General features: G+C 53.3%; 1 protein-coding gene across 1 annotated transcript in view; it reads right to left on the bottom strand.

Moving 5' to 3' along the window:
- Positions 1-14,150, bottom strand: part of LRRC40 (leucine rich repeat containing 40) — an 82,956-nt gene extending 68,806 nt beyond the window's left edge. The window contains exons 1-6 of the mRNA XM_075321125.1: positions 13,879-14,150; positions 11,103-11,284; positions 10,618-10,691; positions 10,375-10,504; positions 8,997-9,120; positions 7,998-8,140 (exon numbers count right to left, since the gene is read on the bottom strand). Coding sequence (XP_075177240.1) covers positions 7,998-8,140; positions 8,997-9,120; positions 10,375-10,504; positions 10,618-10,691; positions 11,103-11,284; positions 13,879-14,029 — 804 coding nt within the window. The 5' untranslated portion in view covers positions 14,030-14,150. The remainder of the gene's footprint in view (positions 1-7,997; positions 8,141-8,996; positions 9,121-10,374; positions 10,505-10,617; positions 10,692-11,102; positions 11,285-13,878) is intronic.
- Between the last annotated feature and the right edge of the window lie 402 nt (positions 14,151-14,552).

Raw genomic sequence — 14,552 nt, 5'->3', positions numbered from 1 at the left:
TACTTTGTGTGGCCTCCGGAGGCAGAAGCTATACACCCAATTGTCTGGGTCTCCCAATGGAGCGACAAAGAAATATTAATTTGTTATTTTAGCCATAATTCGTATAAAACCGCTATAATGATATTAAATATAACTAATTTCGTTATGATTTCAAACATTATATTTCTTTTCTTTTTTTTTTTCTTTTTTCCTAGGGTTTGTATGTTAAAACTTTATTTAGTAGTGTCTTTGTAATCAAAACGCATCTGACTTTAAGCAATGGAAACGCAGGTAAAAAGCGCTAAAAACGTGGCTAAAACGCTGTAAAAACGCACGCGTATTTAACGCGTTTTCGTGGACAAAAGCAACTTTGGCAAAAACCATTTCTGATAAAGGATGCGTTTACAACTGCAACTGTCGCGGGCGGGGAGGAGGGTGTCAGCACACTACGCTCACCCCCTTCTGCTCGGGTCCGGCAGCCGCTGCTCAGTGGTGGCTCGAGCTGTAGGCCGGATCCCGGGGGTTCTCCTCGCCCGTGAGTGAAAGGGGTTTGTTGGGTGTGGGAATTGGTTATTGTCCGTGACGCCACCCACGGTTGTGGTGATTTCACCACCGCTGCTCGATACAGGGGTCCCGGGGATGGTGATGCGGAGCAGCCAGATGTTGTGTTGCCCCTCCGTGGGTAGGGGTTGGTGATCCCGGGGCCCGGTGATTGTTTGGGAGGTGCTGGGCCTGGTGGGCGCAGGGACGCGGGGGCAGCGCTGTGCCTTGCGGCACTGTGGTACTCACTCAGCCTGAGACGTTGACACAGTTTTTACGGTAAACCAAACGGCTGGTAAGACGGTCCCACGGACGGCTGCACTTGCTCTCCCGGTAGGTGACGGTGATGTCCCTTTTCCTAGCACCTTGGTGTACTTGTTGGTTGCGATGGGTCCCCACCGGTAACCCGCTCCCTGGCTTCAAGCTGGACCGGGGGAGCTCTACTCTTTGCCCGCAGGCGCTGGCCCTAAGAAACTGGTGCCTTGGCGGTGGCGGTGTCTCTCCTATACTGGCTGGGCTGTTGCCTTCAATCGGGTCTTGGTTGTTGGGGGATCTACGTCCCCTTCACTGACGGATTCGGCAAATTATGGCGACTCCAAGCCTTGCCGGGGTTCGAGAGGCCCCTGCCCTGGTGCTGACTGTCCTTTGGAACACTGCTCCAGACCGCCGGGCACACAGCCTACGGGGTCCTTCCAGGAACTTCCAAACGGTCCCCCTTCAGACAGTCACCGCCGTTGCTGACCTTGCTGACCTGCCCTGCACACAGCTGGACTCTTCAGGCTTTCTCTCTGTCACCACTCTTGCTTTCCTCCTTTTCCACTTCACTTCACTTCTACTTTCACTTAGCTGTTTTCTTTAGCCCTGTCTGGGCTACTCCTCCACTCCTTCCACTTCCTCCTCCAAATTCTATCTGCCTGGTTTCTCCCGCCTCCAGAGCTGTGTCCTCCTCGGTGGGCGGAGCCAACCGCCTGGCCCACCCCCTGGTGTGAATCATCAGCCTCTGGAGGAAGGCAACAAGGATTTTTGGTTAGCTTAGATGTGCCTACCTGGGATGTAGGGTGTGGTGGTGTGTGACCTGTGTCCCCTGGCTTGCCCAGGGCGACACACAACTACTATGACGCAAAGTGCGGACACAGCATTAGGGTATGTGCGCACACTGGAGTTTTATTTATCCAGTAAAAAAAGAGAATTTTGTTTACTTACCGTAAATTCTTTTTCTTGTAGTTCAGAATTGGGAGACCCAGACATTGGGTGTATAGCTTCTGCCTCCGGAGGACACACAAAGTACTACACTTAAAAGTGTAGCTCCTCCCTCTGAGCTTATACACCCCCTGGAGAACCAGATCTAGCCAGTTTAGTGCAAAAGCTGAAGGAGAATAGCCACCCACAAGTAAAAACAGAGCAAGAACCGGAACAACCGGAGACTCTGTCCACGACAACAGCCGGTGATAACACGCGGAACAAGAAAATTGCCAACAGGCAACAGGGAGGGAGCTGGGTCTCCCAATACGGAACTATAAGAAAAAGAATTTACGGTAAGTAACAAAATTCTCTTTTTCTTTATCGTTCCTTTGGGAGACCCAGACCATGGGACGTTCCAAAGCAGTCCATGGGTGGGTATAAACAGAAAAAACTAAGAAGTAGGCGGAGCCTAACTTCACAAGTGGGCGACAGCCGCCTGAAGGATGCGTCTGCCCAAGCTCGCATCTGCCGAAGCATGAGCATGCACTTGGTAGTGCTTTGAAAAGGTATGCAGGCTAGTCCAAGTGGCAGCCTGACAGACTTGCTGAGCCGTAGCCTGGTGCCTGAAAGCCCAAGAGGCACCGACAGCTCTGGTCGAGTGTGCCTTGATCCCCGGCGGGGGAGGCACCTGAGTACTCTGGTAGGCATCCGAAATGGTCGACCTAATCCAACGGGCCAAGGTCGGCTTAGAAGCAGAGAGGCCCTTACACCGACCTGTGGTTAGCACAAAAAGAGAGGTGCACCGCCTAAGAGCAGCGGTGCGAGACACATAGATCCGGAGAGCCCGCACCAGATCCAGAGTATGCAACGCTTTTTCAAAGCGATGAACAGGAGCCGGACAAAAGGAAGGTAGGGTAATGTCCTGGTTAAGGTGGAAAGGAGAAACCACCTTAGGAAGAAAGTCCGGAGTCGGACGGAGAACCACCTTGTCTTGATGAAAAACCAAAAAAGGTGACTCCGAAGAGAGCGCAGCCAAATCAGAGACTCTCCTGAGGGAAGTTATGGCCACTAGAAAGACCACTTTCTGTGAAAGACGAAACAAAAAAACCTCCCTAAGAGGCTCAAAGGGGGGTTTCTGCAAAACCGTGAGAACCAAATTGAGGTCCCAGGGATCCAAGGGCCGCCGGTAAGGCGGAATGATGTGAGACGCACCTTGCATGAAAGTGCGGACCTGAGCCAGCCGGGCGATACGCCGCTGGAACAGCACTGACAGAGCTGAGACTTGTCCCTTGAGAGAGTTGAGGGACAGTCCCAGCTGCAGACCGGACTGTAGAAAAGACAGAAGGGTCGCCAAGGAGAATGGCCGGAAGAGCGACACCAGGACAGGAAAATTTTCCAAGTCCTGTGATAGATCTTGGCAGAGGAAGACTTACGGGCCCGAGTCATAGTGGAGATGACTTCAGGGGGGATACCAGAAGCCGTCAAGATCCAGGACTCAAGAGCCACGCCGTCAATCTGAGAGCCGCAGAATTCTGGCGGAAAAACGGACCTTGTGAGAGAAGGTCTGGACGGTCCGGAAGATGCCACGGCACCTCTACGGACAGATGGAGCAGGTCTGGATACCAAGCTCGCATGGGCCAGTCCGGGGCAATGAGGATGACTCGACGGCCCTCCATTCTGATCTTGCGCAGAACTCTGGCAAGAGCGCTAGAGGGGGAAACACGTAGGACAGACGAAACTGGGACCAGTCTTGAACCAGAGCGTCCGCGGCGAATGCCTGAGGATTGTGGGAGCGAGCCACGTAAACCGGAACCTTGTTGTTGTGACGGGATGCCATTAGATCCACATCCAGAGTGCCCCACTTGCGGAAGATTGACTGAAACACTGCCGGACAGGGACCACTCTCGCCACTGTCCACGGTTTGACGGCTGAGATAATCTGCCTCCCAGTTTTCCACGCCTGGGATGTGGACTGCGGATATGGTGGACTTGGAGTCCTCCGTCCATTGAAGGATGCGTTGTACCTCCAACATTGCCAGGCGGCTGCGTGTCCCGCCTTGGTGATTGATGTAGGCAACCGCTGTCGCGTTGTCTGACTGGACTCGGATGTGCTTGCCCGCCAACAGGTGGTGAAAAGCTAGGAGAGCCAGAAGCACAGCTCTGGTTTCCAGCACATTGATCGAGAGGGCTGACTCGGACGGAGTCCAAGTGCCCTGTGCTCGGCGGTGGAGACACACCGCTCCCCAGCCGGATAGACTGGCATCCGTGGTGAGAATCACCCAGGACGGGGCCAGGAAGGAGCGTCCCTGAGACAGAGAGAGGGGCCGAAGCCACCACTGAAGAGAGCTCCTGGTCTGTGGCGACAGAGCCACTAACCTGTGCAAGGAGGAAGGCCGCTTGTCCCAGCAGCGGAGAATGTCCAGCTGCAGAGGACGCAGATGGAACTGGGCAAAGGGAACCGCCTCCATGGACGCCACCATCTGACCCAGCACCTGCATCAGGTGCCTGATGGAATAACGGCGGGGCCTCAGCAGAGAGCGCACCGCCAGTTGGAGGGACTGCTGTTTGACTAAGGGCAACTTCACAAGTGCCGGCAGAGTCTCGAACTGCATCCCTAGGTACGTGAGCCTCTGGGTCGGAGTCAGAGTGGATTTGGGCAGATTGACAAGCCACCCGAATTGGGCTAGAGTGGCGAGAGTGAGCGAGACACTCCGCTGACAGTCTGCGCTGGATGAGGCCTTGACTAGAAGGTCGTCCAGGTAAGGAATCACTGCCAACCCCTGGAGGTGCAGAACCGCAACCACTGCTGCCATGACCTTGGTGAATACCCGAGGGGCCGTGGCTAACCCGAAGGGGAGAGCCACGAATTGGAAATGTTCCTCTCCGATTGCAAAACGTAGCCAACGCTGGTGTGAAACTGCAATTGGCACATGCAGATAGGCATCTCTGATGTCGATGGATGCCAGGAAATTCCCTTGGGTCATTGAGGCAATGACTGACCGCAGAGACTCCATGCGAAAATGCCGCACCTGAACATGCTTGTTGAGAAGCTTGAGATCCAGGATGGGCCGGAAGGAATCGTCCTTTTTGGGGACTAGGAAGAGATTTGAGTAGAAACCTCTGAACCGTTCCCGGGCGGGAACCGGTACAATTACTCCGTTGGCCTGCAAGGATGCCACGGCCTGAGAGAAGGCGGCGGCCTTGGAGCAGGGGGGAGTTGACAGAAAAAATCTGTTTGGCGGGCTGGAACAGAATTCTATCCTGTAGCCGTGGGAGATGATATCTCTCACCCACTGATCGGAGACGTGTTGAAACCACACGTCGCCAAAGTGGGAGAGCCTGCCACCGACTAAGGACGTTGCCGGAGCAGGCAGAGAGTCATGAGGAGGCTGCCTTGGCGGCAGCACCTCCTGCGGTCTTCTGTGGACGCGCTTTTGTGCGCCAGTTGGATTTTTGGTCCTTGGCTGAGTTAGTGGACGAGGCCGAGGGCTTAGAGGACGACCAGTTGGAGGAACGAAAGGAACGAAACCTCGATTGATTCCTACCCTGGACAGGTTTCCTGGTTTTGGTTTGTGGCATGGAAGTACTCTTCCCGCCAGTAGCTTCCTTAAAATTTCATCCAGCTGTTCACCGAACAGCCTGGACCCAGCAAAAGGGAGTCCAGCAAGGTACTTCTTTGAGGAAGCATCTGCCTTCCACTCTCGAAGCCACAAAATCCTGTGGATAGCGAGGGAATTAGCCGAAGCCACCGCAGTGCGGTGAGAAGCCTCCAGCATGGCAGACATGGCATAGGATGAAAAAGCTGAAGCTTGGGAAGTTAAGGTAACCAGTTCGGGCATAGATTCCCTGGCGAGGGAATGCATCTCCTCTAGAGAAGCAGAGATGGCTTTGAGAGCCCACACTGCTGCAAAAGTTGGGGAAAACGAGGCCCCTGCCGCCTCATATACAGATTTGGCCAGAAGGTCAACCTGGCGGTCAGTGGAATCCTTAAGAGAGGTGCCATCAGCCACTGATACAACGGTCCGGGCTGAGAGTCTAGACACCGGGGGGTCTACCTTCGGTGAATGAGCCCACTCCTTGACCACCTCAGGTGGAAAGGGAAAACGGTCATCAGAACCACGCTTTGGGAAGCGTTTGTCAGGACAGGCCCTAGGCTTGGTCACAGCGGCCTGAAAACTGGAGTGGGTAAAGAACACACTCTTTGTCCTCTTAGGCGAGGTAAACTGGTGCTTTTCTGCCAGAGAGGGTTGCTCCTCTGATACTGGCGGATTGAGATCCAGTACAGAATTAATGGACGCAATCAAATCACTAACATCTGAGTCACTTTCGGACAGATCAATGGGGCACATGGAGTTAGCCTCCGAGCCCCCTGTAAAGGCATCCTCCTCGTCCTGCGAGTCAGCTTCTGAAACAGAGCCGCGGGACGAGGAAGGAGAGGGAGCCCTGCGTCTCCTCTTAGGAGGACGGGGTCTGGGACCAGATGATGAATCCTCTGTGAGCTCCGCTGAGAGAGCCCTAGCAGCAGAGGCACCCTGTGAAGGGGGCTGATGCATGTTCAGCAAAGTCCTGGACAGCTGTCCCATGGAGTCGGCAAAAGACTGGGAGATAGACCTAGATAAGGATTCTACCCAAGCCGGGGGTTCAGCCACAGGAGCCGGAGCAGCCGGAGAGACCACTGGGGGTGCGATTCCAGGCTGAGGCATCGTCAGGTTAGAGCAGGCAACACAATGTGGATAGGTGCTCGGTTCAGGCAGTAGGAGCTTACATGCAGTGCATACTGAATACAGCTTTGGAGCCTTGCTCCTCGTGTGAGACATGCTGCTGGAGAGGGGGCTCTGCCAGAATGACCCCCAGAGAGTATATACAGAGGTGCACAACCAGAGGTTGTGGCTTACCAGACCGCTGGAGCAGTGTTGTGTGCCCTCCAGATCCCGAAGCCCGGACCCCCAAGCACCTCAGCAGGGATGCTGCAGCCAGTGCTGATCGCAGAGAAAACGCCGAGAAAATGGCGCCGGAGCGAAGAGAGGGGGCGGGACCTACTCTGAGAGCGGGATCTGGAGGGCCAAAGAGACTTACAGGGGAGGAGACATGTACCCAGTGAGGAGTGTCCCTCCCCTGTGCAGAACGGCCGCTGAGCGGAGCCGCGCTGTCCCTCTGCATGAATGACATGCGAGGGCAGTGAAACCGAAAGTGGGCCTCCGGCGAAGCCGGGGCCTAAATTTGAGCGGTGCGGCCGGCGCGCAGGCACCATCGGCGCGGTTCTCAGGCGACAGCCAGAGAACCCGCCGGAAATGTCAGAAAAATCACTCAGCACACTCTCCCACCACAATAAAGTACAGGGACCCCCAATATATAAACGGCTCAATTACTTAGCTTGCTGAGACGCAGGGTTCCAAGTCCCTGGGGATGAGCGCTCCGGTCCAGCAGGATCCTGAAGGGCTGCGGATGGAGACTGGTCTCCTGCCAAGCATGGAGAACCGTGCTGGCTTCCACTTCAAGCCAGAGCCCAGGAGGGATGGTGAAGGAGCACGGCATGTAAGGCTCCAGCCTTGGAATCAACCTTAACAGCACCGCCGACACAGTGGGGTGAGAAGGGACATGCCGGGGGTCCAGAGGACCCGCTTTTCTTCAAACTCTTTCCAAAAATCAAAAATCAGACGAGAATGCATGTGTGGATGTGTGCCTCCTGAACACAAAGCAATGAACTGGCTAGATCTGGTTCTCCAGGGAATGTATAAGCTCAGAGGGAGGAGCTACACTTTTGAGTGTAGTACTTTGTGTGTCCTCCGGAGGCAGAAGCTATACACCCAATGTCTGGGTCTCCCATAGGAACGATAAAGAAAACGCACCCTCTGGCACAAAAACGCATCAAAAAACGCATACATTCTTGCCACGTTTTGGTGAGTTTTTGCCCCTGCGTTTTTTTTTGTTTTTTTTTTAACATTGTCAATGGCAAAACGCAGGGAAAAATGCTTCTTTTTTCTGCAACCAAAACTGCAGGCAAAGAAGAAGCAACATGCGCACAGCCTTTCAGTTTTCTCATAGACTTTGCTGGGGAAGGTCAGACATGCAGTTTAGGACCACAAACTGCACCCAAAACTGCACCAAGAAAAGCAGCAGAAATGCAGCAAAAAAAAGCAGCATGCGCACAAGGCCTTAGACTTTCAATGTAGCTGCATCTTGTGATCACAGCTCCATTAAAACAGGGTGGACACAAGCCCTCCTGCTTGGTGCGACCCCACTCCTCACCCACCATGTGGAGAGGTAGCACCCCTGTATGGAGCCTGCACACGTCACCTTCAGAAGCTTGCAGTTGGGAAGCTCGGGTAGAAACGTCAGCTTGTTCTGTCTGAGGTATAGCTGTTCCAGAGCGTCCATTCCTGCTATGGATGTGGGCACGTCTTCCAGCAGGTTCGATGTACAATCCAGCTGCCTGAGACCTTCAGGAATCAAGAAGAACAGAAAATGACAGGACTAGAAGCTGCACTAAGATATGGCGGGGACAGTGAAGAAGGAGTCATAAATGACCCCCAAGGTGAGCAGAGTGTAAAACCTGAGGACGGACTGGTCTGGAGGAATAAGACGTCCCGGCAGACTAGTCCTGGTGATTTGCATATTACAAGCAGTGGAATTAAAGTGATTTGGTACACACACACAAAAAAAAAAAAAAAAAAAAAAAAAGACTTTTGGGACATCAAGGATTTCATTAGAATACAGGATTTGGCTCTGACACATAACGGTAGCAATATGGCATCCTGGGGAGACCTGACTGCTTTCCTTTGAGGATTCATCAGCAGCGTTTTTTACATTTATCTTGATGAAGGGACAGGGTGCAGTGCAAGCCTCCCGATGCGGTAAGAGGCGCACGCGGGGTGTGAAGTGATGTGTGCCTTGCCACAAATCTTACTCTAGTCCCTGGTGTTGTGGCAAGATATATTCAGAAATGAAAGGGTTATTCCCAAAATCAACAGTTATACCCTATCCATACAGATCTCCGGGGGTACAACATCTGGTACCCCCATTACCACTGATACCGAGAATGAGGCTGTAGACCCCCCTGCTCCATTCCTTTTCTGGCAAACCTATAGACAGAGTACAGCGCTCAGCTAAAAGGAGCATAGGTTTAGGAAGAACAGCTCCGGTCCGCTCTATTGAGCCCTATTCCCAGGATCTGGAGCCCCTTCCTCAAGATTAAGTGGGGAGGGTGATCAGTAAGTTATCCCCTATCCTATGGATAGAGGATCCTGTACAGTTTGGGGGAAAGGTAATGACATCTTAGCTTATAGTAAATCTTACTTTTCAGGGAGCCGATTTCAGCAGGAAGGGCTTTCAGTTTGTTGTTGGATAAGTTGAGCCGACTGAGGTGGGTAAGACCTCCAAGACATCCCGATATGTCCCGCAGACTATTATTGGAAAGATCCTGGAAATTGGATAATATTTTACTCATTAACATATAAATCATCGGCACTGAAGATATGACACTTTTACTTTAATTTAACAGGATGTAATTTATTTATTGACTGAAATAAGAAGAGATTGTGTCCAACGTTTATATTTCTAATAGGATTTTACTACATTCCTTCACTATTGGTAGTGCGAGCCTTCTTACATTCATTATTAACATGTAAATCCCCAGTTGAACAACTGAATATGAAGAGATATTTGTCCAGCCTGCCACTGCAGATCCAGCATCTGATGAGCACGGAGCGGCCGCCCTCTGTGCTATAGACTGCTGATATCTATAGGATATAGTTGTCCTCTACTTCCTAAGATCCCTCATTCCATATGTGAGTTAGCCCTGTGGAATCACATTGTGTCCTACAGGACCGGCTCCTGTGCTGAATCCAGGAGCCTAGGAAGCAAAGAAGGATGACCGGACCTCTACTGCACAGATATGAGCAGCATGAATTCTGGACAGTCCATGCTGCAAATTAGGGTACGGTTCCACTTGCGTATGACTCGTTCGAGTCTCGCATCGGTATCACCCGGCACGGCCTAACGCTTTCCGGACAGAAGCGCCTCAGCTGCGTAGAAATACACGCAGCCTGTCGGAGAGTGTGCGGCTGTGCTGGGTGATGCCGATGCGAGACTCGTGCGAGTGATACGCAAGTGGGACCGTACGCGTTAGGCTATGTGCACACAGGACAACGTACGAGCGGATTTTGCCACGGAAAACCTGCGGATTTATCTGGATTGTCCAGATAAATCCGCAGGTTTGCACAAGTACAGACACTCCCCATGTTACACTATGGGATTTGGGGAGTGCTGCATCAATGCTGCGGTATGTGCGGCTGCAGAATATGCTGCGGATGTCCCACAGCCGCACATAACTGCATGTCAATTATTCATACGGAAATATCTGTGGAATTCCTGCTCCTCCACTATGGAGATACAGGGTGAGACTTCCGCAGGTATTTCCGCACTTGTCCCGCAGGTTTACCGCAACAAAAATGCTCGAAACCCACAGCAATGGATAGCTGCCGATTCCGGGGAGCAGCTGCGGGAAACCAGCGGAAAAATCCGCGGGTATGTTTTCCCGTGGGCACATAGCCTAAGAAGAAGAATCTGCAATGCAAGTTTCAGAGGCTATGCACGCTCCTACACTATAATTGGAGGTAAGCTTTAAACATGTGCCTCCTTCATTACTAAAACCTCCCTACCATAGAGAACATACCAGTTCCTCCAAATCCGCCAGCTGTCCCAGTGCATTGGGCATTTCCTCTAACTGGTTTTGCTGGAGATGAAGGCTCTTGAGGTGCTGCAGCTGTGCCAGCTCTTGTGGTAGTGACTTCAGTTTATTGTGACTGGTTAATATACAAGAAAATCAGTAAGAAAATCTCAGGGTGGGAAATAAAGTGTACAATGAGAAGATTTTATTTACGGACGATAAGCAATGTACGCCCATCACTGAGCGTACCTGACATTCAGCTTCTGTAGGTTCACCAACTCTCCGATGGCTCCGGGAAGATCCGACAGGAGATTGTCGTGAACCTGTGAAAACAGTGAAGGGTTAACTCTCACTCAATGTGTGTAGTATCACTCCTACTTGCATATCTTAGGGAACGCCATGTCTGCTGGTAATCATAATTAAATTCAGGTGTGCCTGTACTGAGCATGCACCATACAAGGAAGGAGCCAGATGTAAGCAGAGACCAGAGCGAGCTCCTATCACAGCTGAACCAACTGACTGACGCTGTCAATCTCCGACAGCGCCATTTACATGGCCCAAATGCATGGCACAATTGTTCAGATGCCCTCTTACCCCCCATGTGACATACAGTAGCAAATGGACCAGAGTCAGGGGGGCAGGAACTTGTGAAAATTTTGCATTGGTGTCTTGTGGTCTACATTTTGCATCAGATCCCAATCACTGGAAACCCCTACAGAAACACAGAGACGTACATCGAGCACCACGAGAGCCGGGAGAAGCCTGATGTCATCGGGCAGCAACTGCAGCTTATTGGAGGAGAGGAACAATTTCACCAGATCAGTCTGTTCCCACCAGCGGTCGGACGCGTCGAACTGGACGTTTGTGTGAGCCTCCTCCGGGGTGTCCAAATTTATTCTCCAGACGCTCGCTGGAACTAGAAGAGAAAAGCAAAAAGACTCAGTGCAAAATGGGAGAAAATACCACATACAGCAAATCATGAAATCCCTCCAATAGCACGGTACAAAATACTAATGGTTCAACCATAAATTGCTGCTCACACATTAAAACCGCAAAACTGTGCCGCGGTGTGGTAAAACCACGTGCCCCGAGAGCAGGGTCCCATCCCTTACAGATATGACCAGATTAGTGAGCATGATTTTTTTTTCAACGTGGACCTAAAAATTGCTTATTTTCCCCAACACAAATGCCTCTGTGACATTATACAGGGAGGAAAACGCACTAATGTAAACCAATGTCACGGTTCACAATGACGGGATTCTTTTTTTTTTTTTAATTATAAAACGCAGCACGAAATATAATGGTCTCTTTTATGGCTAGAAAATGTCCATTACAGCTTCATGCAGACACTGCGGACGCTGCAGATTGGGGACGTTTTTGCATTTATTTTTTTGATTATTTTTGGCAAATAGAAAGTAGCAATAAATGCAAAAAAAAATAAATAATGGCCCCAACCCTGCAGCGTCATTGTGTCCATTGGACGTCAGTATAATCCCATTCACTTTGCTTGTACTGTAAAACGCTGCGTTTTTGACTTGGTGAAAATACCCAAATAAAACTCCTGCTGGGCACGAATCCTTAGGCATCGTTTCTACGATCAGTGTTACTCGCATTTTTGGCACTGCACATTTTTGTTACATATTTTCGCTGTGGCAAAAACGCAGCGTTTTACAGCACATGGGAGTAATCGAAATGTAATCTGCACCTAATGAGGTCAATGGCAGAAAACTTCACAAACAAAACAGCTAAAACAAATCAGCTTTATTAAAGGAGGACACCAGAGACCAAAAAAAGGCAAGTACATTAAGGTGCGGAGATGATGCAGCAGCGTCACCAACTCAGCTGATCCTGATCGTGGGAACGCGGCCTCAGGCAGTGACGAGACTGGAGAATACACACAAATCACTGCATCATATGACTGAAGCACAGCACCACAAGTCCCAGTAAATCCTGCAGCCAGACCCCACACTCCTCACCCCCAGACCCTGCCTTACAACACCAAACATTGCCCTCCTGCCCACCATCCCCAGACTCCACACCCCCAGACGCTACCCACCATCCCCAGACTCCACACCCCCAGACGCTACCCACCATCCCCAGACTCCACACCCCCAGACGCTACCCACCATCCCTAGACTCCACACCCCCAGACGCTACCCACCATCCCTAGACTCCACACCCCCAGACGCTACCCACCATCCCTAGACTCCACACCCCCAGACGCTACCCACCATCCCTAGACTCCACACCCCCAGACGCTACCCACCATCCCCAGCCTCCACACCCCCAGACGCTACCCACCATCCCCAGACTCCACACCCCCAGACGCTACCCACCATCCCCAGACTCCACACCCCCAGACGCTACCCACCATCCCTAGACTCCACACCCCCAGACGCTACCCACCATCCCCAGCCTCCACACCCCCAGACGCTACCCACCATCCCCAGCCTCCACACCCCCAGACGCTACCCACCATCCCCAGACTCCGCAGCCCCAGACTCCACCCACCATCCCCAGACGCTGCACCCCCAGACTCTGCCCATCACCCCCAGACACTACCCAACATCCCCACCCCAAGACCCTGCCCCTCACCCCTAGACGCTACCCACCATCCCCAGACTCCACACCCCCAGACGCTACCCACCATCCCCAGACTCCACACCCCCAGACGCTACCCACCATCCCCAGACTCCACACCCCCAGACGCTACCCACCATCCCCAGCCTCCACACCCCCAGACGCTACCCACCATCCCCAGACTCCACACCATCCCTAGACTCCACACCCCCAGACGCTACCCACCATCCCCAGCCTCCACACCCCCAGACGCTACCCACCATCCCCAGACTCCGCACCCCCAGACGCTACCCACCATCCCCAGCCTCCACACCCCCAGACGCTACCCACCATCCCCAGACTCCGCACCCCCAGACGCTACCCACCATCCCCAGCCTCCACACCCCCAGACGCTACCCACCATCCCCAGCCTCCACACCCCCAGACGCTACCCACCATCCCCAGACTCCGCACCCCCAGACTCCACCCACCATCCCCAGACGCTGCACCCCCAGACTCTGCCCATCACCCCCAGACACTACCCAACATCCCCACCCCAAGACCCTGCCCCTCACCCCTAGACGCTACCCACCATCCCAAGACTCCGCACCCCCAGACCTTGCCCTCCTGCCCCACATTCCCAGACCCCCCTCCCTAGCTTCTCAACCCAAGACTCCATACTCTGCCCTCCTACCCCTCACCCCCTGATTCCGCAGCCCCAGAACCTGCTCCTCACCCCCTGACGCTTACCTCCTACCCACCATGCCCGGACTCCCCCCAAACCTCCTACCCCTCAAACCCAAATCCTCACTTCCAGAGTCCTCACTCCCAGACCTCCTGCCCCAGACTCCACACCCTGCCCTCCTCACCCCCAGACCATGCCCTCCTCACACCATGCCCTCCTGCCCTCCTCACCCTCACACCATGCCCTCCTGCCCCTGTCCTCCTCACCCTCACACAGGCCTCTTGCTGACAGGTTCAGCTGCCCGCTCTTCCTCGCCGCTTTTATCAGCCCCTGGGGCACTGCCGGTTCCTGGTCCCTCTGGTCTCTGAAGCCGGCACGCGGGTCCCCGGTCTTTCCGCCTCTCCTGAAGCGAGACATGACAGCCGGTAGTATCGCGCCCGACTCTGCAGAGAGGAGACGCTGGAGGGCGCCAGAGAGCGGCGCTGCTGATATGGCGGCGGGCTGAGGTGAATGTGTGAGGAGCGGCGGGCAGCACAGCACACGAGGAGTCCACAGCACCCTCACAGCCTGACTGTACCGGGGAATGCCGGGAGTTGTAGTCTCTACTACTGCTGTGGAAAAACACTGTACCCTCATAATTACTGCACACAGTCCTCACAAGAACCAGTCACACCGTCCCCACAAGAATCGGTCACACCATCATCACCGGTTCCGGTCACACCGTCATCACCGGCTCCGGTCACACCGTCCCCACAAGAACCGGTCACACCGTCATCACGGCTTCGGTCACACAGTCCCCACGCCACGAGAACCGGTCACACCGTCATCACCGGCTCCGGTCACACCGTCATCACTGGCTCCGGTCACACCGTCCCCACAAGAACCGGTCACACCGTCATCACGGCTTCGGTCACACAGTCCCCACGCCACGAAAACCGGT

This window comes from Anomaloglossus baeobatrachus, chromosome 8 (genome assembly GCF_048569485.1).
Source record: "Anomaloglossus baeobatrachus isolate aAnoBae1 chromosome 8, aAnoBae1.hap1, whole genome shotgun sequence".
Lineage (NCBI taxonomy): Eukaryota > Metazoa > Chordata > Amphibia > Anura > Aromobatidae > Anomaloglossus > Anomaloglossus baeobatrachus.
The sequence above is the reverse complement of the archived record's forward strand: the minus strand, read 5'-3'. Positions and strand labels throughout refer to the sequence as shown.